Here is a 25,997-nt window from a genome sequence, read left to right as displayed (position 1 = left end):
TCCCTTTTTCTTTTCCCGAAAAAAAATGTATGTTCGAAAAAATCACCTTTTTATGAGAATTTAATTCGGGTGAAATGTCACACATTTGACAACTTACAATTTTACTTAAATTTTTGAGGTTAAGTTTTTTGACGAAATTGTTTATAATTAACAATTATTTAATAATTGTTGTTTTAGCTTGTTTATAGTTATTCATTCAGTGTTGGCAAAATAGACCAGTGTAAACAAAGTTCTCACTCAAATATATCCACAACTAATGATTGTGCTTATCCAACTCTACCGACAATAAAGACTTATAAAACAAAAATGCTTAAAAACAAAGAGTGAAATTTTGTATTGTTGCTTACTTAAAAAGTTTTTTATTTTAAAATAAATTGATTGGAGAAGGATTAAAAGTCTTATTACTGAACTAAATGGTCATAAATTCAAAAGAAAATTGGAAAATTTAATTTATGTTGCACTTTTTATTCAGATTGAATTATTAGTTTCCATCACAGAGATGAGAACATTTATTAAGAGCTACATATTTTCTGAACACACCTATTTTTCGAACTGTCATCTGTAAAGCGAGGTGAAATCTTATTCGGGTGAAAGTCCTGATAGCATTTTAAAACTCTGGGAACACAAATATTACGGGTGAGCGTCCGTGAAGCTGGCCCAAAGTAGTCGTACAAATTTGGTGTTCCTTAAGATAGATAGAAATTCTTTTATAGAAAACAAACTTCTTCAAATGTTGTTGACACCTGTCAAAACTATTGTTCATATAGAAACAATGCTACCCGTATGCATTTTTTCCAAAGAATAACTACTATTGATTCTATCATTCACACAAGGCTTAGTATTGCTCGTACCTAAGGTCTTTTTTAAGTGTGATGTACAAAATGTATTGTTTTGTTAGAGAAAGTTGCATCGTTTAACTACATAGCACAAAGCTTCTCAAGGGTATAAACATTGCTGATTGGCATCACTTACAATAAACTTCAAACATTTTTGGTCTCCACAAATGTTGATTGAGTGGAGATGTGGAGAAGTGGAGGAAAGAAAGAAATATTTCTCTCAGTTCAGTGTGGTGTGGTTTTGCTATATTTTCTTTTTGTGAAGAATATATCTACTGTGTGTTTGCAAAATAAATTTAGGTTCAAATAAATTAAAAACAATTGCAAAAGCATCTAAGAAATGTCTAGTTCTATAGACACAATTGGCATTAAATTACAAACGCTAGAAGAACGACTGCAAGCCGAAAATGATTCACGTATGGTATTTCCAACTCAAATGTCTGCCTCTCCTCGACAGACACTGCCGACCCGCCCGCAACATTGTAAGGAATACCAAATCTTAATTAAATCTTATTTTGTTTTTATTTGCAAAAAAGAACGTAGTTTACTCGTAGAGTGCATTTTTAAATAAATCTATTCAATATCGCAAAACAAAGAGGAATGAAAATTGAAGTCTTGTAATAATGCAGAACTATTGAGACTCCTTTAGCCGTGCACCTACCATACATGTCGCACTGACAGTGCAAGTCTCTTCAGTTTTTGATTGATATTTCTTTTTTGTTTTATATCTACAGTGGAAACGACACCCGTTCGACCAAGGAAATCACTGAACCTGCCAGTTGTAGCCCAGCATCCCGCAGCCGAAACGGAAACAGACAAAAAACTCAAAAAAATCATGAAACAAACTGGAATTCTCACAATAAATAATCAGTCTTACAAAACTGATATTCAAGACTTAAAGCACATCGGTGATCTGGGGAATGGGACGAGTGGTCATGTAGTTAAGATGCAACATATTCCAAGTGGCACAGTGATTGCTGTCAAACAAATGCGGCGAACAGGCAATACCGAGGAGAACAAGCGGATACTTATGGATCTGGATGTAGTTCTTAAATCACACGACTGCCAATATATTGTTCAGTGCCTTGGGTGTTTCGTTCGTGATCCTGATGTATGGATTTGCATGGAATTGATGGCAATGTGTTTTGATAAGTTATTGAAACTATCAAAGAAACCCGTCCCAGAAAAGATTCTTGGTAAAGTCACAGTTGCGGTAAGCCAGCCATCCATAGTCGTATCCTGTAATGTTTTATTGTTGTTTGTGTTTGTTAAATTCCAGACCGTGAAAGCACTTTCATATCTCAAAGAGAAACACGGCGTCATACATAGAGATGTTAAACCTTCAAATATTCTCATAGACGAAAGAGGGAATATAAAACTTTGTGATTTTGGTATAAGTGGTCGATTGGTTGACTCGAAAGCGAATACGAGGTCAGCAGGTTGCGCAGCTTATATGGCAGTAAGTAGATTTTATTTGCATTTGAATTTCAAATCAGTGAGTGCCAGAATAATGCAATTGCAAAATTCGCAATTTTGAAAAAGAAAAGCATCTATTTTACAATAAATGTGTCCCTTGTTATCTTAAGTTTTTGGTTCTTCGACATAAAGTGTGTCTTTTTAGAGGTGTGGTTTTTAAGAAGAAACAAAACGCATATAACTTAGTGTAGTCGCAAGGCTTTATTATAAAAATAAGAGTTTGTCATTTTGCTTTAAATGATTTCGAGTAAGTGACTAACTCGAATAAATTTCAGACAAATGACACAATTTTTGACCACAACGAATATTCTCTTCCAAAGCGCCAATCGTCTCAGGCTTATCTACGTAGACGAGTGACTGCACATAACCCGACAAAAAATAGTCCATCGGTATTAAATGGCACGATCTTGGAAGCCACACCACGCGAGATATTGGGTCATATGCTAAAAAATGAAAAAGTTCTCAGAGTCAGAGCTGACGAGCTTGAACTCACATGTGAGATCGATCGAGCGGACTCGGGCTCAGTTTCATATGCAAAAAAACGAGTTCACTCTATAGTTCTGACTCAGTGATATGAGAACGAAGCTCTTTGTATGCACTTGCACTAGTTAAAACAGTAGTTTCTGTGCGGTCAGTCGAGTCAAGAAGGATAATTGTCTTCTGAAAGCGAGAATGAAAGTGTAATTATAAACAATTTTGGTGACTATCTTAGTAAAAAAACTGAAACTAATGAAAGTTTCGTTACTTGTTTGTTTAAATGATGTCATTAACCAAGGCGTTATTCCATACCCCTCATCGCCCAGTAATATTGCTGAAGAATTATTATTCATATTATCAAAATACGTGAGTCGTGGACTGATCCTGGCCAGCAAACTTCAATGCTTGTAAATTTTTCATCCACGTTTCACTTAGCCTGTACATTTATTGAGTAGTATCCTTTTCGGTTGACGTACTCCTCGTGGTGATAGGGTGGTTTCCTTATACGCACATGTGTATAATCCAGGTCAACAATGGCATAAGGAAACTCATACTTACTGCTCCATAACCTTTGCGCTTCTTCTATTTCTTCAGAAGGTTATGGGAGTATGATCCAATCAGTTGCAGTTCATTGTTTTCTTGATGAGTCAAAGCACCACGGCGTGTTTCCAGATTGGGCCCAAAAACTCCTCTGTCAATAATTGCACACCTGTTTTACTAAATCTATACAATTTTCGAAAATCTTCACAAATTGGACATCTTCTATTTTTATAAACACGATTTGTAACAAAACTGTTGAGAAACGCGGCAATCGAGCGTTTGCTCATCTTTATGCGTATCAAAACTAGAACTTTCTACATAGAGTTTTCGTCGAGAGATCGATCTCAACACCTTGAGTTCGAACTCACAGCTTGAGATCGATCTTCGTCACTGTATTTTTTTTGCATAACACTTATAGAAAAGTCGCAGAAAAGTAAGTAAAGAGCTTGGAATCATATTTTTGCATATCACCCATTAGGCTCACCAAAAGTTTCCTTTAATAAATTAATGCATCTTTCGAACCGAACCATTATTTTGGTATTGAACTTGCACACTTGGAGTTTTTGTTCAGGAATATTCATTATGAAATTTTAAATTTAAATGAACTTAAATCAAGTAACAGCTGTCATAAAGACTTTATCTGAAGAAGTATTGCCAGATCCACCCATTATTTAATTTGTGAAATAAAACACTGACAACATAATGAGATGGAACGGGCGTATTGTACTTGAACTATTCCAGGAAAACTAAAATATTAATTAGTGTTTAGTTGTATTGACTTTATAAATAATATTTAAATATTAAAATAGAATTTTAATTAAAAAAGCTTATTGCGAAAGTAATTCCTCAAACTTTTCCAACAAAAAGTAATTTTGTCCAGATTGATTCTCTTTCATAGAAAATAGGTGAAGCTAGCAAACTTTTATCTTTCTAAAAAGTCTCCCCAAATCTATTTATAAGCTTTTTGCCTTAAGCCATTTAAAAGGGCTGAGAGTAGGTGAGTGTTGATCAAACTTTTTAGATAAGTGATTTGAGCTTAGGAAATTTAGAACAAGATTTGTATTAAGTTATTGCATCCACAGTACGAAAACATCTTATAAATTAATTATATTCTAATAAATACATTTCTAATGAAACTTAATTAGAAATTTAAGGTGATCTTCCTCTACTCGGTCCTGTGGGCGTGGAATTGAAGACGGGTCGGGTCATTGGTTTCCATGTGCTCTACGTGACCCAGCCATCACAGTCCTTGGACATTTATCCTTCTGGCTAAGTCTACGTCTCTGTACAGCACGTCCTTCCATCTAGGTTAGATAAAGTATAATCAAACAGGAACTGATGATGAATTTAGGACGTTCATTATAATAAAACAACTTTTCACTGACTACTCTAACATCCTATATGATGACTACATTCGGAAAATTGAATTAAACCTTAAAAATAATCCTGATAGTTTTTAGAAATTCGTAATTGCGAACATGTTTGCAAACTACTTCAAAGATACTTTTGTAGATTATAATACTATTAGTTTTCCTAACACATCTACCACTGTTATAAATTTCCCCCACTTAAATTCTATCAATTTCGTTATAAATGAAGATACTGTCCTTAATAATATCCTACAACTTGACGAATATTTTAGTCCTGGTCCCGACGGTGTGTCATCATCCATTTTAAGGAAATGTGCTGCGTATTTAGCACACCCGTTATTTGTTCTTTCCAACACGTCTTTAAGTAATTTGCTGATTCCTTTTATCTGGAAGAGCTTCTTCATAATACCAGTACACAAAGAAGATCCCAAAAACGAAATAATGAACTACCAACCTATTGCTTAACTATCTGTGATACCTAAACTGTTTGAGTCGATCGTATGTAGTGTCCTTTCTTTTTACTTTACTTCCTTTTGTTTAGATTTTTTTGAAAAAATTGTAGATTGTATCTTTACTAATTTCAGCCAGGCCTTTGACAAATTGTTTCATAAAACATTACTTCTAAAACTAACACAGCGAGATTTTAACGACTATTTCATAAACTGGATCTCCTCATATTTGCGTTATAGTGTTAAATTTCGTAATGAGTGTTCAAGTTCATTTGTTGTGAATTCTGGTGTCCCCCAGGGTAGTAATCTTGGTCCCATTCTATTTGTTTTATTTATAAATTACTTGGTTTCGATCATACAAAATTCATCTGTCTTGATATATGCTGATGACATTAAGATTTAAAAAAAAAATAACTTTACATCTGACTGTCTTCTCTTGCAAGAAGACTTAATATTATTCAGGGAATGGTGCAATAGTAATCGTCTTGTTTTAAATGTTGACAAATGTAAAACCACTTGGGTGTTGTCTTAGATCCTAAATTAACATTTAATGAACATATTAACTTCATAGTTAAAAAGGCAAATAGAGTTCGGATTTTATTAAGAGATTTGGCCGTGATCCGTATGTTTTAAAATTACTTTTTGTTTCATTTGTGAGACCAGTCCTGGAATATGCTTGTACAGTATGGTCACCTTACTACGCCGTAAACGTCACAAGATTTGGTTTTGTCAACGATCCCTTCCGTGGTTTCATGATATTCATACATTACCGCCTTATTCACAGAGGCTTTCTCTCATAAATCTTCCTTCTTTTCATCACCATCAGTTCTTGGTATTTTAAACTTTAGTTTTAGTCGTTCAAGTATAAGGCTCCAGAAACCATTGAATACTAATTTTAGCAGATCAAACTATGATGTACATAGCACCTTAAATCAATTAATTAAAATCTATGATAAATTTCACTCTTGTATTTATTTATCAAATGATAATATGAAAAGTATTGTGCTTATAGCGGAGTTTAAGTAGACGAAGTCTTTCACTACCTCAAAGTTACGTTTGGCAATGGTGATGTTTTGGCCAAGATGTCGGTGTTTTAAGAAATTTCTAGATGTTAGCATGTACTTTGTTTTGCCCTAATTAACCGCTAAATCTATTTTTGCAGCATGTACTCCAATACTCGCAAAAGCTCCATTGACCTTACGCTGAGTTCTTCCGATTATGTCAATTTCATCAGCATATGCTAGTAATTAGACAGACTTTTGAAAGATAGTTCTTCTAGTGTTGACGTGGAAATTCTGCACCATTCTTTCAAGTACGATATTAAAGAAATGCTTTGACAGCGCATCACCCTGTCTAGAGCCTTTTTTGACTTCGACAAGTTCTGTTTAGATATTTTCAACCTGCCACTGTTAGATGTTATGTGCGGCATTGAAATCGATGATGAGATGTTTGGAGTCGATCTGATGTTCTTTGGTTTTTTGAGAATCTGCCGTAATGTGAATATTTGATCTACTGTGGACTTTTCTGGTCTAAAACTACACTTATCTATACTATCAGGTTGTTGACGATGGGGCTTAGACGTTCACATATTACGGCAGAAAAGATGTTAAGTACACTGATTTTTCTATAGTTCGTGCAGTTCAGAGGGTCTCTTATTTTAGTAGTGAGTCGATCCATTTTTATACAGATAGTTCAAAAACAAAAGAATAGGTTGGCGAAGATGTGTACTCTGAACGAATGAAATTAAGTCTCTCATTCCGCCTTCCCAATCATTGTAGCGTGTTGCAGGCGAAACTTTTGGCGATAAAAGAAGTCTTGTCCTGGCTTAAAGAAGTCTCTTACAAATTTCTGTCGAATTGCAGTTTGGGGATGATGTAGTCTGTGTACTTTGGAATTTATTCTAAATACCTAGGAATTACGGAGTGGCCAATGTTGTTGTAATTCCACTGCGACGAAGCTTTGAGGCGAATAGCAGAGCTTGATGCTATTTGTTTGCTAAATATGTCAAGAGGTGTTAGGTAGAGTAAGGTGCCTAGTGCCGCAGATGGGGTCGTGCGAAGCCATCTGCTTATAAATACATAGGCAAGCCGAACGTTGGACTTTATTTAACTTATCCCTTTTTATACCTTTCTCTAAAGCAGTCCAACATACTGCCACATTAAAATGGGTCTGGTTACCGATGTGTATAGCCAATGCATGATTCTGAGTTGTAAGCCCCATTTATTACCTATAGCTTTTTTGCAAGAAAAGAGAGCTACAGTAGCTTTTTTGACACTTCCTGTACGTTAAGTTTCCAATTTAGTTTTTTGTCTAAGACAAGACCTAGGTATTTAGCCTCGTCTGATAGTTTTAATTGGATTCCTTTAACAAATGGAATTTTGTATCTCGTCGAAAATAAGACCAGATCGGTTTTGTGTGGGTTAACACCCAGTCCACACCGATCAGCCCAAAGTATTAGTCTGTCCAAGGCATTTTGTAAGAGTTCTTTTAGGATGTTAAGATCCTTTTTTTCATTTTTGTTTTTTGTTTTGTTTTTATACATCTTGGTCCCACGATTTGCGAAGAAAAGAGGTCGGTCTGCACAAAGCTTCGCATGTACAGATAAGGCTAGTTAATCCGGAGGTCGCCAGGTATCCGGATACTCCGTTAGAGACGGGGCTATTTTTGAATTGGGCCCCCTGCCAGGCTGGTCATCGGCACGGGTCGTTTAACACCTTAGATTCAGCCCAATGAAGATGAGAGGTGGTTGGAGAGGAAAAGATAGGGTGAGAAGTCAGTTGATGTTAAATCATCATTCTGATATGTAAGGAAAAGATTGGTATTCGGTAACAGCGATTCAGCTAGGTTACCTAGAGTGAGAAGGAGCATAGGAGATAGAAGCGCTGCTAGCTTTTTCGCCATTACAACGTTGGAGGTGGGATGGGAGTTGGTGACATAAACATAGGCTGGTATTTCTGTTTAAGTGGGAGTTGGTAATGATTCAGGGAAGGTAGAGGGAAAAGAACGTCCTTTAGTTTCAGGACTCATCTGGAGAAAATTCTCGAGAATCATTGACCGAACTCAGTTTCTACAACTCGACAAGTTTGACGTTCAGAGTAGAAGGACCGAAGGGTTACAGTTGCTTTAATTATAGGCACTGTTCTTAAAAAAGGAAAACAAATTTTGGGTCGAACCGTCGGTAGATCGTCGTAACCAATTCGGTGCGGGGTTTGTTTTTTCTAGAGAGCTTCAAATTGAAGATCCTTAACAGTTTCGAAATTTTTGGCGTTTGTCAGTTAGTGAAATTGAATTTTTGATACAAAAAGATGGACCCATAATGTTTAAAAAAAGATACCAAATTAAAGAAATCCATACCAGTACGTGAGCATATATTGTTAACACTTAGAGTTTTAGCTTACGGTAAGCATATGAATCGCTTCAGAACACGAGAACTGTTCCGCCAATTCGGTTAATATTACCCTTTTTTTTATTTTTATCGCGAAATAATTTATCCGTAGTTCTCCACAATAATTCAAATCACTCATATTTTTCAATAAGTTGATTGGTTTCCTCTTATGTAAACTGCTTTGTCATGTTTACTCTCGACAGCTACTCGCAAAATACTAACTGTGTTGGTATTCCACGAGCTTATCTGGGATAGTGGTAAACACATGTGTTCACTTGCGAGTGACTTTCAAAAGATCGAATGTCGAGAGTAATTAGTCAACTCTCCAGACTATGTCCACTTGCGAGATCGCTCTCGAGCGCAGCACAGAAAAGAGTAGGGGACATAAAATTCTGAAGGAAAGTAATAAGGGATCTGAATCTTTAATTGAGAATCAAAGAAATAGTTAAACATAATGTTCACTTAATATTAGAAAAATACAAGAACTTAAAGATGAATGCTTAGTTATGGCTCAAGACAAAATCATTGTTCGTTTAAGTATTTATATGCTTAAACTTTTTTGAATATTTTGATGATGGCCGGTTCTGTAACATTAAGTCCAAAGAAAAACCTTTTATAAACATTTAATATAATTTTCAGCCCGAACGAATTGATCCTAAAAAACCAAAATACGATATCCGAGCTGACGTCTGGTCACTTGGCATAACACTTGTAGAATTAGCAACAGCGCGTTCCCCTTATGAAGGTTGTAATACCGACTTTGAAGTTCTAACAAAGGTCTTGGATTCCGAGCCTCCCAGCCTACCACGCGACAAAGGCTTTAGCCCAGAATTTCATGATTTTGTTACAAAATGGTAAAAACAAAATATTAACACAAATTTATATATTTTATTTAAAAAAAAATAATTTCCTTTCAGTTTGACAAAAAACCATCAAGAAAGACCAAAATATCCAGAACTCTTAGAGCAACCATTCATCAAAGCTTATGAGATAACATTCGTTGACATACCACTCTGGTTTAGATCGGTTGTTGAGAATTCTGGTATCAGAACACACCATAGGTAAGCTCAAACATTCGGCCTTGATTTAATTTGTAATGTGTATGTAATCATAATATTAAGAAGCAATACCAGGTGAGAGGACATTTTCCTGCTATAATTTTGGAGTTTTTCTTTACTTTCTATGTTTACTGCATGTTCTAGAAACTTTTTGTTTTTGAAAACTTAATACTGTTAACTGTTTTATATATTTTTTTTCCTTTTTTTGCAAATTCCTTTTTCCTACAAATGTCATTTATTGTTTTGTTTTTCTTTCATTTAAACAAATTGTGAAATTTTTAATATTCATAAATATGATATCCATAACTATTTTATAACACGTTTTTGTTTTGTTCTTTACTACTGACTTAATTTTTTTAATTTATTTGTAGGTTACTTAATTCCTAATCTTTTGTCCCCAGTAAGTATATTTGATTTAATTTTGTTTGGTAAATTATTTATTGTTTTTCTTTTTATAATTTAGTTATGTTTAGTTTTGAATCCACCCATACCCACCCATAACTCCATTTATTGTGCACGTTTGTTCCAAAAAAAAGTATTGATTTTAATAACATACAATTTTTTTTAAATCTATTAATATAGGATCAATGCAAAATATTTGATAATGTAAATGGTATTTGTTGAAAATTCTTGATTACATTTGATTGAAGATGCAACAAATTCTATGCTATACCTCAATAATGTATAAGTTAGTTTTTAAGTCGTGTTTTAAGTCAACGAGAGTGGATGAAATTGAAAAAAAAAATATACTTACTAATATGGTAAAAGTTAAAAGTTCCCACAAAGCATAAGGTTCCATTCGAACTTTGTCAAAGAAATATCAGCTCAGAAAAAATGACTATCTAAATAAATGTGCCCATAGTGTCCGTTAATTCTAACTATTTTAGAGAATGATTCTTGAGAATTTTCTTACCACCTCTACAAGAAATTCTTCCCAAAATGATGATATAGAGAAATTACTTGAAGGCTCTAGAGTTTTTTCGAAACGATATACCAGAACGATAAAAGGACATTCCACTTGAACAACTAGCTTTACAATATTTCCAATAAGATCGCGTTCCAGTCTAATATTGTCGATAGGTTAAAAAAAAATGTAATATAAAGTATATTAATCGTAGGATTGGAAGAAATCAATCAGTTTAGGTAGGTACAGGTGGCAGTCACAAGCAGCCCTTGCTGCGTTACTTAATTAGCGATACAAAACGCCCTTTTAGTACCATAAACGAAGCCTAACTTTCCAGTGTGAGAGATACCCAGCATTGCTGTAGCTCTCTTATCGGCCAATGTCCGGTACATATTGCAGTGACCCTGAAGAGGTGTTCTTTAACGCTGGCAAAACTACTGCGTAAGCTATTTCATCTGTCCTTCTCCTCAGGTCTCGTTCCGAGCGGATTGAAAACTGCATTTGTTCAGCCTATTTCTAAAAAAGGCGAATCTCCTTCACCGTCTAATTACCGACCGATTGGACTTATGTCCCTTCTTTTCAAGGTCATGGAAACTCTGATTAATTATTATCTCAAAAAATATCTCGAAGATCAAAAGCTTCTTAATGACCGAAAATTCGGCTTTCGTACCAATAGGTCCACTGGTGATCTCATAGTTCATCTCACAGAACAGTGAAGCAAATCTTTACATCGCTTTGGAGAAAGCAAGGTTATTGCACTTGGTATTTCAAAAGCATTTGATAGGGTTTGGCATGAGGCTCTCTTATCGAAAATTCGTGCTTTCGGTTTTCATAAATCCCTCCTTCATTGGATCAGTACCTATCTTTCGTATCGTTTAATACAAGTTGTATTGGATGGATTCAAGTCTGAAAACCACAAAATAAATGTTGGTGTGCCCCAGGGCTCCGTTTTATCTCCAACACCCTTTCTCATTTTTATTAACGATCTCCTATCTGCAACATCTGATCCAATACATTGTTTCGCTGACGATAGTACTCTTAGCTATTCATATTCGTTTTCAGAATCACATCCTTCTTCTTCTGATGTGGAACTGCAACGACAAAATACGATAAGTTCATTAAATTCTGATCTAAACAGCATTGTACAATGGTGAATAAAAAACCGCGTGGAATTTAATGCATCGAAAACTCAATGCTGTCTTGTATCGTTAAAGCGAGATATACCCCCCTTGCTATTATCCCTGAATGGCACTTGCATCGAGGTGACTGAACATCTCGGTATGTGTACCACCAACCACCTTTTGTGAAACGAAGATGTTTGGGTTTTCTAAAGCGATGCAAGAAGTTTTTCTCCCCCTCTGATCTGGCTTTTATTTACTAGACTTATATACGTCCAAACCTTGAGTATAACTCCCATATCTGGGCTGGTGCTCCTGCAACTTACTTAAGTCTCTTGGATAGTATTGTACGTAGAACAATTGGATTTAATATATAATGTTTGTTTATGATCCAACACCCAAACCCACAATTAGATTGATTGGTGATATTACCATCATAAGATCATTTACGTCACTTGAACATCGTCGAAATGTTTCTTGTCTCACCGTTATTTTCATGGTTTATGCTCTAGAGAAATAGCCAGCTGCTTTCCTCCCCTTAAACAGTTCAACCGTAATACTCGCGCTTCTAGGAATGCTCATCAATATACCCTCGAGCCCAACTTCGGTCGTACTGTAATGTACAGAGATTCGTTCTTTAGCCGTACTATGCGAATGTAGAATGCCTTGCCACACTCTGTCTTTCCCAGCTATTGCAATATTCAGGAATTCAAAACCAATGTGCACCGACATCTCCTTTCAACCCCTCGCTCCCTTTCCTAGTGGTCACACTTTGTCTTTACATAATAAGGATAGTAATATCCCCTTAAGTGTGCGCTTAATATAAAGAAAAAAGGTTTTCTGTCCTAAAATTTATTCTTCAAATAAAAGCAAGCATTAGTCCTTAAATACAATCGATAATCATTTCAAATGTCTTTGAGTTTTGCTGTCTTACAATCTTAATATTTCAAAACACGTCATAGAAAAAGGCAACGAAGCCAAAGTAGCTCTAAACTTGAAGTGGTCTGTGGTGCCAAAAAGATAATAGTTAAACAATCACCCTTTACATCAAAAACTATTAAAACTACGGCAGCTAGAATATTGAATTAAAGAAGCTAGTATGATGATTTAGGGCAGTTTTTTATATAACGGTGTAGGACAAAAGTGCTATTTTTTAAATAGAAACATTTTGAAAATGAAAATTGAAATTTGATCCATTTAAACAATTGATTTAATTAGAACTCTATTTTTTTTAATTACTCAAATGCTTTTAAGCTAAATGTTTTTACATGAATGTTTTAAATCTACTCGGATTAACAAATTCACTTAATGATATTCTGCTGTGCTATTTTTTTGACCTCAGTTGTAGTTTTGATGTCCCTTCCATCCTTCAAATTACTCGCACACAGGAATGGTTGAGAGTTGTAAGTCACTAGGCCATAATTTCTTTAATTGTACCTATGCAGGTTTGATTAACCAAAAACCTTTTCAAACGTTTTCTTGGTAATCATTTGGAGAAGATAGATTGTTTTTGCCAAAATCTTAGAGTAGTACAGCGATTTTAAATACAAAATGATGATAAGCTTCAAAAAGTCAAGTGAGCAACAGATCACTACCTTACCATTAATGAGCACCAAATAACCAAATACCTCACAATGAATTGTTGGACTAAAATTCTTTCATATTTCCCAAAAAATTGTAAAATAAAATAGCAACATTTGTAGCCCTCTAAAGTCTGATAACGCAAAGGAATATCCTAATGTTTTATTATGTTGTGTAAATTGTTGAAAAGCTCATTTAAACAATGAAAAATGCTCGTATACTAACTCGCAAATTGTTCTTCATAAGTTGAAAATTGAAGCTAATGTGTGCCATTTTGTCGTCGTTCTTTGAAAACTCCCTGAGTACATTTTCCGTTTATGCAAATGACAAAATTTATATTTTCTCAAAACTCCCTAAGCCATACAATGCACCATTTTTAGATTAAAAAGAATTAGATCTCCAAAAATGTATTAATTTGCATATTCATTTCAAACTTTAAATGCGAATATCTAAAAACAAAAAAAGGGACTAATTGAGTTCTAATAGAACGCCGACAATTTGCAGTCAACTTCATTCTTTGAACGTAAATTTTGACCAAGGCAATTCAAATGTCATGAATTTCAAATTCAGAACTGAACTTCACAAACCACTACTTCAAGTTCATAGTACAAAAACTAGCAAAATTATTATTGTCTACCAAACACTCCTCAGAAAAGCCACAAGTCCATCGCATTTTGTATTCTGTATTGTAAAGAAATATTGCTTATTTATTTTTCAAATTTATAAGGAACTTTGTTACAGAAAGCATTAAATGAATTTGTGCAGAAAGTAAATAAATGAAGTTGTGCAGAAAAAAGATAAATGAAATTGTGCAGAAAATAAATAAATCATAAAGTTCAGCTCTTAGTTGAATGAAAAAACAGGATCAATTGTCGTTTTGACAAAAGTTCACTTGACTTGATAGTTAGGGAGATTTTTCTTGACTAACTTTCCAGTCAATTTTTCAATAATTGGAAGGCAATTTTTTGCAACTGTCTGATTTGCCAAAATGTTACAGTTGTAATTTTTTTCATATAGTTTAGCCTGAACTTAATTCTAAAACTTGACTAGAAATTGAAAATTAATATTAATAAACATATAAACCGATTTGATTAATAAAACTTATCATTTGATAAAAATTACAGTAAGGGTTAAACGAACAAATGTAAAGAAAATTAAAAAATAATTTTAAGAAGATTCTAAAAATCATCTTAAACTTTTTAAATTAGATTTGTTAAGCAAGTATTTTTTTTTTCATTTAGTTTTTCTATTAAAATTTATGTTTTACAATTTTATTATATTATATTCCTTTTATAATTGAGAATATTGAAGTTGTAAGGAAATAAATGTTCTATTTATCTTAATAAATCATATGACATGGACGTAATTGGATTGGTTATTAAACTGCAACACAAAATTGAAGTATTTGAAAGGAACATTTCGCGGCGGATCAGTGTTATTCCAAACTTCTCAAAAAGACACAACTTGCGCGAAAAACGGACAAATTAATGCACATTAACTTTTGAAATAATAATCAATAATTGAATTAATTACGTAAAATAACGCCTTTCCTTATAGAATATTTATTTAAATGAAAAAGAAAAACAAACAATTGATAAAATGCATTCTTTTCAATTTCAGAGTTTTAATTCCAAGTAACTCCGCAGCATCAGCAGCAACAACAACAATAACAACAACAGCAAAACCAACAATAGATTCTAGTTTAGACAAACTTCATACAAAAACACTATTTTCTAAACCCGTGAAAATAACACAAATACCAAGTTATCAGCACTTCTTGACAGCAAACAACACAACAACAACAACAACAACAATAAATAAATGTAATTTTCCAAACTACAATAATCATCAGGAAATGCGATCACAACAATCATCATCTATACCTCAAGCCATATCTACAAACAGAACAAATTTAACTCAAATACCTAATTTCGAAGAAAATGTTGCTAACGATATGAGTAAAATGTATAGAAAATCACCCTTTATGCAAAGAAAAATAGGATCGAATCAAAAATATGCTGAAAGTCCTCGAAAAGAATCAATGTTTAGTAGTATCGGTATGTTTTTTCTTTATATATATATATATTTTATAATTATTCTATTGATAAATTATGCAGGTCAATCTATTATGCGTAATCTTACAACATCACCATTTAGTCAAAAGCGAAATCCAGTTCAACCAAATCACCAAATTGATTCTATGTGGAAAATGACAAACTGTCATGAATCGCCTCTATTCGACAGAACTGATAGTTATAGCTCGGATCCGTTGCAGCAGCATTCTCCTGCGATGTTACAGAAAAGGTTTGATAAGCCGCTGAATTCTTCAAAAAGCAAACCTGAAAGCCAGCCATTTATATGCCCTTTACAAAAACAGGGCAATCAAAGTCCTATTGGTTAGTCACATTTTTTTTTTTTTAATTTATTTATTATTGTTTACTATTTGCCTTTTGTCATTAATAATATTCCATTTAAAATAGTTCTTCAACGGTTTTATCATCAACAAAACCAGTACCGGGAAAAAGAACGCTTTAACAACGATGGAGTTACAAATCCGTTTTTGAATAGTTATATTCCAAACTATCAAACGTCTCAAATACCGATTTCAACGAACCAATCGACTCCTTCAACATCTAGTCAATCTTCTAAATCAAGCTCTTCTCATATAGATGGTACAAGTTATTCTTCATTAGGCAATCAATATTTACCTATCAATAGTCTAAGTTCGGATCGAGCAATCTCTTCTCCCACTAAGAACGATTGTTCGAACCTCTTTTCTTCGAGCTTATCGGAGAGCTGCAATGGTGAGATTGTGAAAAATAATGCATTAAGCTACGCGTCCAGTCGTCACATCGATTTAGCTGCGGCATCTCCTGCAACGAAAGAGAACGCCTTTAGAGAAGACAATGGTAAGTTATTTTGCTTAATTGCTTTATCATCGTGTTTGTGCTATTTTCTATAACATATCTATAACTGTTTCTGTACTTGCTTTATTTTCAATGTTCTTTGCTTAAATCATCGTATATTATAAAACAGAAGCATGGAACTTTGTTATCTTAATACAGGGTTTTATAATCAAAGTATTATTTTGAAATTAAAATTAATAGATGTTTATTTGGTTTTAAAAAGAAGGTATGCCATTAATAATGGAAAACGATATAAGCCAAATGGACGCCACGGCTACGGCCGCAGCACCAATTCTCGCACTGTACTAGCCAAATTAGAACCTCGCGTTCGGTTGGTCCAGCGTTAATGAGCATTTGATCGTGTTTAAAATGTCATGTGTCAAAAAGGTCGATCCAAGCATTTTTAAAAAGAAATGTATCTTCTACCCTCGACTGACATATTTAATCAGTATTTACCTAGTATATACTTAATTGTAATTTTAAATTAAATCATGTAACTGATTAATACTTTACAAGGTTTATAATATTGCACATTTTAAATGTAAGGCATAATTTGTAAAGCCATTGTTTTTTTAAAGAAGAAATAAATGTGACCGCTTTGTATTAATTTGATGCTCTGGCGTTTACGATTTTATGATATAAAGCGGTCGCAACGTCTGAGGTAACATTTCAGATTTTCCATTGTTTTTATTAAAAATGTTAAAGCTGATGGACCGAACGAACCCGAGGTAGTGTTTTGGATTTATATTCTCGATAACTTTACAATTCAGCACAATTCGTTCTAAAATGTTCGCTTTATCTTTTCATTTGAGCGGCATATTATCACGTAACCTTTTTCTATCGTGTATTAAAAGGGAATACCCACTTTTTATTGAGTTTTGGCCAAGAGTGTACATAAAGTTTCGTTTTAAATGAAATGTGATGTTTAGCTGTAAAATGAGTGACAAAATTTTCAAAAGCGAGTATCGGAAACCAAAAACATTTAAACTTGAAAATGGGAGAGCATTTCTGTTATTGTTTTAACTACACTAGTCGGCATAAGTATTTTGACGAAATAAAATTCGTGCATTTTTCAGTTTAAATTTTTAATGGCTTTATAAAGAATTTTTGTTTATTTTATTTTCCTTTTTATTTATAACTTACACAATCTTTAAATTAGTCAAACAAATATTTTTTCATAGAAACTTAAAAAGATATAAATAAATTATTGATTTCACTCGTTGGCATAAGTATTTTGGCAAGTATGCATTATTAAGAAAACAAAGTTTAAATTTGACAAAAATAAAAAATGAAGAATTTAGTAAAACGTATAACCTCCTTTGGCTTTAATAACTTTTTGAATGCTTCTCTGTACCGAATCCACTAAATTTTGAAGAATAGCTGGAGATATCTCTTTCCAAAGGGAAGTTACTTCAGCAATTGTCTTCTCTCTGGTGTAACTGTTCTTTTGCGTTTCAAAAGAGACCAGACGTTTTCTATATTATTTAATTCTGAACTTTGAGGTGGCCAGTCCAAAGTAGTAACACGAACATCCTTCAAAAAATTCATTACCAGCCGGGCTTTGTGGAATGGGACAATGTCCTGTTGCAGGATGAATTATTCGCCAATAAGCATATCCCCGGATGGAAAGGCATTATGATTTAGGGTACTAACATATTGGCTTTTGTTCATAGAGCCGGTGATAGGAACCAAGTCACCCAGTCCATTATAAGCAACACATCCCCAGAACATGACAGAGCCTCCACCGTGGCTCACTTTTTGACAAACTTGCCTTTTTTTTGCCTTACTACCTTTGGCAATCTTACAAAAAATTTATTTTTTGATGAGTTATACTCAAAGTAGCTTTCATCTGTCCATAGAACGCTTCTCTTTGCGAAGGCCAGTTTTTTAAATTTGTTTACCTTTGATATGTACGGTACGTCCATGTCTTGAAATCTCCTTATTTTAAACGTCGTCGGACAGTACACTCACTGATTGGATTCTTGGCCGTCAAATTCTATTTATCTGCAGCAGATTGAGGCTTCACAAAAATATTTTTTTTAATTCCCGTAAAAGGATTCGGTCTTCAGTGGGCGTTGTTTTGCGCCTAGCACCTGATCTTCTTAAGTTTCTTATGTCATTATGTTTTTGAAACTTATTAATATGATAGTTCACAGTTTGACGTGACACATTAAACTCATTTGCAATATCTTTTACTGCCATTCCAGCGTTAAACTTTGCTACAATGGAAGATCTGATAACCAAACTCAACTCCACTGTTTTAACCATGGTTTTAAATAACTTTTGATCAAATTTTATTTTTTTATTAACGTTTCACTTCAAATAAAGTTTAATTTTGCATAATGTTTACTTGGTTTTACACAAATACTTATGCCACACAAAAATTCGTTGTTTACATGCATTTTTATGAGCACAATACAAAATTTAGCATGCATAGAACTTAAAACATATTCTTTGTTTTGCACATTATTTTTTCGTCGTTATTTAACGATAATTAGCAAAGTCTAGGTTAAAAGTCAGAAAAAGGTTTCGTCAAAATATTAATGCCAACTACTGTATTTAAGAAAATGATTTTTACATGCAATGAAAGATGTTTCCGTAAGATTTAAAGCATAAGCATACAGATGTACATAATATGGTGAGGTATTTGGATTTTACTTCTTTTATAACGTATTTTTTTGTGAGGTCTTTGAAGGTAAATGTCTAAGATATCAGTGACAGCATTTAGTTTTTTCACCACGCGACGTTTAAAACTAAATACTTCATATTAAACCTACAGTTTAAATTAAACTACTCAAAACAAAATAAGGCTCACAAAGTCTTTTGGCTTTCATCTGAAAAAATTGTTTTGATATGTTTTTAATAGTATACATAGTTTTAACATGGAAAACAAATTCTTTATACAAGTTAACTGAAAGAACATTTTATAGGAAAATTGAAAAAAAAATTGAAAAAGTAACTTTGTTGTTATGATTTCTTGTTCTTTTTTTTTGCTTAGCAGCGAGTAGGGTCTCCTCTAGACGCTCATCTCTTACGCTTTTGATCAGATGCCTTCAATTTTGTTCCGGTATACGCTCTTAAAAGGCGTATAACGCGTTTATGAGCCTTGTTTAGTGCTGTGGTTTTCTTTGATACATACTTCTTTTTAACTGGTCCCATAAATGCTCGATCGGATTGAGGTCTGGGTTCTTTGCATTACAAAAGTATAACATTGGAGTCAGAAAGAACAGTTTGCGTGATACAGGCTGTATGTGGGCGAGCATTGTCTTGCTTAAGTACAAACCGATGGCCAACTCTTTGCGAAAATGGGATCACAATAGGTCTTATTTCCATTTCAATGTAATTGGCAGCGGTAATGGTGCTCTCATCCAGGATAATCATCTTTGTTCTGGCTAGCAAACTTATTCTAGCCCATACGATAACACTGGAGGCCCCAAATCGGTCACTTCCGTGAATGAACGGGTAACTTAAACGTCCACCTACCCTTCTCCACACTCGTACTCGTTTATCCTCACTCAAAATTTTGATTTTGCATTGTTCTATAAAGAGAACAAACCTCACCTCCAGTTGTCCATCGTCCAATTTGAATGCTCACGGGCGTACTTTAATCACGCTGCCTTATGTACCGGTCTAAGTTTTGACCGAATAGCATGCACTCTGGAACGTTGACCATCTTCGTGGAGACGTTTGCGATTGGTTTGATCACTGACTTGAGTGCGAGTTGATTGCCGCAGTTGATTTTGTAAGGCCCGGGCGGTTTCAGTACACTCCAGACGAGCAGTTATTCAAAAATGATTGTCTTTGTTCAGTTGTGGCTCGAATTTTTCCTTATCCGTGTCTCTTTGCTACACTCCCGGTTTCCTGAAGCGTTTACACACGCTTTGGATATCTCGCCGGTACACAACGGTCCGATTTGCAACAATCCTTTAAGACACTCCTTGCTTCAGCATGTTAAAAGCTCCAATCGCGTTTTAAGTATCCAAATGGCTTCCAAAACCCGACACTGTAATAACCTTCATTCAAGAAAAGAAGAACATCAATTAAATAAAGAAACGTACTGATAAATCAAATATAATAATTTTTGCATTGATTGTTTTTTCTAACGGTCGGTTTTTTTTGGCTATTAAAGTAAAGGTAAAATTGTTGTTCAAAGCATTTATATGGAATCATACACATGGAATCTTCAATAAAATGCTGGGCTTCGATAATGTTCACCAATAAAGTATTTTTTAGGCAAAATAAATCGTGGGTGGGCCCTATTTTGTTTTGAATAGTTTCTTTCACCAAGAAATGGTTCATATTCAAGTTTTTGTTAGATGCAAACGATAAAACTTATTTCATTGATTGCAATGTTTTGATTATATTAGCATTGATTTTTGGTCTTTTAGTGAATAAAATTTAGGTATGCAATATATTTAAATGATATTATTAATAAAATGGTTATTTATTTTCAATTCGACCTTTCAAAATCGACTCGCGTCGTATTTCCCTATTAACGAATTCGCGGCGAAGCGAAAATACTTACTTAAGGTGGCGCTACAGTCCTATGTGGGCTAGGCCTGCAAAGCGAAAATAGTTCTTCTTATATTCCAGTGATTTGACAATTTTAGTTTGACTTTCCTTCCAATATTCCAGTGATTTGACACTTTTTTGACAGCTTTCCACTAATTTTCTTTTGTTTTGGTTGATTTTGTGAAATTAGCGGTGATTATTCAATAAACAATATTATATACTTAGTATTAATTAAACTTGTTTTAGTCCGATATTCAGGGCTGACGAGTGCTCTCGTTGCAATGACCTTATTTTTCTTCATAAGCTCGACGAGAACCAAAAATTGATGTCGATTTGTTTTGCTTGTTTTGATCGTTCCTTGAATTGATTTTAAAATTTTATATTGATTGTGGATAAATTATAAGAAAATTAAAATAAAGCTAGCTCACATTTTTATATAATATAAATCAAGAAAGATTCCACGAAATCGAACAGTGAATAATAATAAACACTCTTTCGCCTGTGAATCCAACAAAAAAAAAGCTGTTGGAGTACAACTCGCCAACAAACATTATGACATTTCAAATTCGCCTTCGAATTCGTTAATTGGTCGAATTCAAAATGAAAAAGGCCAAAGCGAAAGCAATAATTGAAAAATGGCAAACTCGCTAGCAAAACGATACGCCGCGAATCCCATAATCAGACCTTGTTCAAGTCCGTTATATTGATGAATTTATTATTTTATCTTCAACCATAATTTTTGTATTAGTATGGGTCGAAAAAGGAAAAACACTTATTTCACTTATTTTCTATAATGTTTATTTAAAAACTTAAAAGGAATTTGCAGAATTGTTTAATATTTCAAAAAGTATAGAGTTAGAAATAAATTTGAGGTCAAAAAACGAAGGTCGATTAGAATTCTAGACTATCTCTGGTCGCCCAACCATGATCAAAGGTGGATCTTAAAAAATTAAAAAAAAAACGCTTAAAAGTGACAAAGATATTAAAAAAAACTGTCAAATCATGGACCGAATAGTCTATTTAAACGCTTTGAATCAAAATTTAGGGAAAAGTATTGAATCAATGGGTCTTCTAAGGACATTTAACTGTCATCAATGAGTGCTTTAAAATTGGACATTTAACTGTCATCAATGAGTGCTTTGAAATTGGCCGAAAGTTATTCAAGCACCATCCCACAATCCAGACTTAAATCTTACTGAGAATTTATGGGAAATTCTAAACCATTTGGAGCAAAGTGGATCTTAAAAAAAGTTTTATTTTATAAATAGAGTAAAATTCGTTTTTCAACAACACAACATTTGGTCGATTTAATGTTTAAAACTACACTTAGTAAAAGGTGATTTTTTAGCTATTATCTTTTTGTAACACTGGTTTAAACAGCTGATGCGTGTTTTGTTTCACTGTCAAACATCTTCAGTTTGGTCTATAATTAAACCAGGAATCGTCTAACAAATGAACAACGCTTGCAAATAATTGAATTTATTATCAAAATGCCAGCTTTGTTAAGAAAGTCCATCGCGTTCAAATTGTGTTCAGCGACGAAGCTCATTTTTGTCTCAATGGGCATGTAAATAAGCAGAATTGTCGATTGTGGACGGTGCCACATGCCACACAGCACGCGCAACAATGGACTTTTTAAGAGCCGAGTTCAGTGAACATTTTATTTCACGTTCGGGACCGGCCAATTGGCCGCCTAGATCGTGCGATTTAACGCCTTTATACTATTTTTTGTGGGGCTATGTTAAAGCTCATGTCTTTTTAGACAATTGACGCATTTTAAGAAAACATTAAAGCATTTATTCGTGAGATACCGGCCGGAATGTTAAAAAGAGTATGCCAACATTTTTTAAAAAACTTTCCTATAGCTTTTAAAAAATCGCCCTTTATTAATTAATTTTCCTTTTATTTTTTTTTTTTTTCAAACAACCAAAGATAAGGTTTTGTTTCATTTTTATTGTTACTTAAAAGTTTTATAAATAGCCTTTATACATATTTTAAAAACACATTTTATACGTTTTTTTCTTGTTGAAAGAAATTTGGCCTTATTGTGTCTTGTTACAAAATATAGATAAATTATCCAATAAACCAAGAAGACATATTGGTCTCATTCACAAAACTAGTGGCTACGTAGTGAAGGAATTCTGATTGGCTAAATCTAACTACAAAAGTCATTGAAATTACCCCTCCGACGTAAAATCAACTGCTCGGTAAATACACACGAATTCAAATACATAAACCGTTCGGTATTTAAATACAAATATAAATCATTCAAACTGTATCTTAAATTTGATTTTATTGAATTTAAAAACACAAAAGATACATAGGTTAAAGTTATCAAATCAAAATTGTTTCTTATTTTTATGTATTTGCATTTGTCAATAATATGACAGTTCCTGATTGACTTGCTTTGAAGTGCAGTTTTGCATTCACAAAGCTAGTTGAATTTTGACTACGTAGTCACTAGCTTTATAAATGCGCCCATTTTATGCTAACATACCTGAATTAACAACATCTTTAGATTGATTCGATCGCATAATTTTGTCCTCAACAAGTAATAATTTTGATGAGTCTCCACAATTAATTTTTTGTACATCCACGTTGAAACAAAGAAGACTAGATTATTTAGATTAATCCATAATGAGTACATACTGCATTTTTTAATAAGGAATCACATATTATCAATATTTATGCTAATCTCTTAAAAATTGTAGAAGATAAAACTTACGGTTATGCCACATCCAAGATTTCATACATTCAATTAGGATTCATAGGATTTACATCTTCACAGGACTATTTGAAAAGTGAAATTAATATAAGCTTGATACGAAAAACAAAAATGTTTTCTTTACTACTCCTTACTTCAAGTTCAAATATCTCATCTTTCCCATGAGCGAAATCAGGCCATTAACATCAAACTATACTTACTTAAAATGATGCTTCATTCCAGTGTGAACCTTTGTGGCCTCGCCCAACAAACTTCTCCATAATCTCGGACTTAGCTTTGTTTTTTCACTAAGTTGTTCAACCTAACTGCAACTGGAAATTGCTCCACTACCGTTTCGATAAATGGACAGTTGTGAAAATACCTCTCCTGCTCTCTCTCGTTTCCTACCCCAGACAGCATTCTACTGGGATTGAAATCCAATCTCCAGTTGATTTAACATATACCCTACGTTCACCGCGGGGAGTTGAGAATGAGGTGGTACACATATACACAAGCTAAACATCACCTTTTATTTGATACTAATTAATGTTTCCGTATACTTTTGGCCGAAAATGAGCTATGCCCTTTATCTTTTGATCACAAATTATTTTATTTAATTTTAAACTTATATTTTATTTCATTGCTTTCATCCTTATGCTTACTACACATTCTCATTTATTGTTTTTCCCATCGCTGCTATGATCACAAATTGTTGAATTTTGTAGGATGGTTTAATTCACTTGCAGGTGCGATGAAACGACAGTTTTCTTCATACGCTAAGCTACAGATGAACTCTTCACATCGAGTCGGTGAAGATCTTCGAACAAGCCGTGTTAATGATTCTGGAAGTTTTCATCATAAATCTGATGCGAAATCACAAATCCTCTTGCATCCTAAATCAATACCAAATTCAATGGACATCATAAATCCAACAATGTGTGGCGTTGACCATCATTTAAATAAAACAACCGAAGGAATACAAAGATCTTATGTTCAACCTCCGAGTCCACATATATTGACAGGTATCGATCGAAGACACCGCAGCCCGGATCCTCCTCCACGATACAACCGCGGACAATCACCTCTTCTATTAAGGAAAAACTTAATTGAACTTAGTGGACAACCACCTGGTTCACCAGTACTGAATAGACGGTAAAATATTTTATATAACCTTACATATTTTTAAATATAGAGAAAAAAAAACAAATATTTTTAGCTATATGAATGCTTCTCCACCACTCCCGCCGCCAAGACGCGGTTCTGAAAGTGTTCCTGGATCACCACAACATTTTCGAACTCGTGTTCATTATACTCCCGAGCCACAGAGACGAATATATCGGACAATAGATCAATGAGTGGCACTGCAAATCATGATCATGTGATATTGGTATGGATTCGATGATGCCAATAGTGGCTTGGATTATTTAGAAGCTAACATCGACAATGAGGTTTAGCGCAAATGCAATTCATTAAATGCTTCTATGAAATGCAAAGCTAAAACAAAAAACAAAAACAAAATATTTGTGCAATATTCCTATGTAAATTTTTTGTATAGAAAAGAGCATCAGTTAAGAAGGTTATTCAGTGTCCTAAAGTTTTCACACAGCCCTTCCCTCATAATAATATATATATATTCTCATATGTGTTTTAGTTACTTAGATTAGCTACAGTTGCTGCTGAATGCAGTCACCATAATTGTTTCTGTTTTGGGGGACTAAAGATAATAATTTATGCATAATGTAAGACTGTATCCAATAAATACTTTAAACTCTTCCTATAACAAAAACAACAAATTATTTAACAAAACAAACACCTACACATATTGTCATCTATATATATACATAATATATATTTATTCTTTATTATAATAAATATAGGAATATAATTAATAAGTGACAGAAGCACACATTTCCCACTGCAAGAATTTTTTTCACTTATGGTTAACTTTTTAGTAAAGTCTACAACTAAATAAAAAAGTTGTGAGTGGTGACAATATTCAATAATAATCAAGTTACTTCAGAAGTTCTGAAGCCTATAAGATTTTAGCAAACTATTGTATAGAATTTGTTGCCTTCCATGAAGTGGAAAGGTTCCTCTTTTGTATCGATATAAAATCGCGAATTGTTGTGTTGGAAAATTTAACGTTATTAGTTTGGCTAGCTATAAAATATATATCATTCATATGGTTATACATATGTACTATAAACTAAAACTTATTACCCTTCTTGCGGAATGATGGAAAAGAGGTATGACGATACTTAACAATCCTTATAACCTTTTGCAATTAGGGTATTTTCCCAGCTTTTTGGCATATCGTTCATTTGGTTATATCTTGGCTTCCAATACGAAACTTTGGCGCTAAGAGTCTCTAAGTGTGGCGAGACTTTAAAAGCCTGGGAATCACATACATATTTATAATAAAGAGATGTGTACCAATTCGTTGACATCTAATTTATACCCTTCAAATAAAAGCTGACTTTTTGTTGCTTTAGAAGGAAGTCTGGCTTGGTGCATGGCGCGTTGGCGCTCTTAATGCCTTTGACTCAAATATTCTTAATGAAACCGTAGTTCGCCTTAGTTTAAAAGCAAAGTGTCCAGCATATAATGAATATCTTTGTTACCAGTTAAAGCAGCCATTTCACGTGTAGACTTTGGCCATGCATTCTTTTTAACAAAAAAAA

The 25,997-nt window shown here is 33.7% G+C and overlaps 1 protein-coding gene across 2 annotated transcripts; it reads left to right on the top strand.

Annotated features, from left to right (window-relative positions):
- The first annotated feature begins 1,029 nt into the window (after nucleotides 1-1,029).
- Nucleotides 1,030-24,834, top strand: LOC129941830 (dual specificity mitogen-activated protein kinase kinase hemipterous). 2 transcript variants are annotated; one of them, XM_056050579.1, is made up of 10 exons: nucleotides 1,030-1,318; nucleotides 1,571-2,049; nucleotides 2,116-2,295; nucleotides 9,173-9,387; nucleotides 9,451-9,594; nucleotides 14,815-15,251; nucleotides 15,312-15,590; nucleotides 15,675-16,103; nucleotides 24,042-24,468; nucleotides 24,533-24,834. In XM_056050579.1, the coding sequence occupies exons 1-10, from the start codon at nucleotides 1,177-1,179 to the stop codon at nucleotides 24,669-24,671; spliced, it is 2,871 nt and encodes a 956-aa protein (XP_055906554.1). In that variant the 5' UTR covers nucleotides 1,030-1,176; the 3' UTR covers nucleotides 24,672-24,834. The 2 variants fall into 2 exon arrangements, with proteins under 2 accessions (XP_055906554.1, XP_055906555.1); XM_056050580.1 differs by having other exon boundaries at nucleotides 1,031-1,318; nucleotides 24,063-24,468.
- The last annotated feature ends 1,163 nt before the right edge of the window (nucleotides 24,835-25,997 follow it).

The sequence above is a fragment of the Eupeodes corollae genome, chromosome 1, assembly GCF_945859685.1.
Source record: "Eupeodes corollae chromosome 1, idEupCoro1.1, whole genome shotgun sequence".
NCBI classification, from domain to species: Eukaryota; Metazoa; Arthropoda; class Insecta; order Diptera; family Syrphidae; genus Eupeodes; species Eupeodes corollae.
This window is presented reverse-complemented; position numbering and strand designations above follow the sequence as displayed.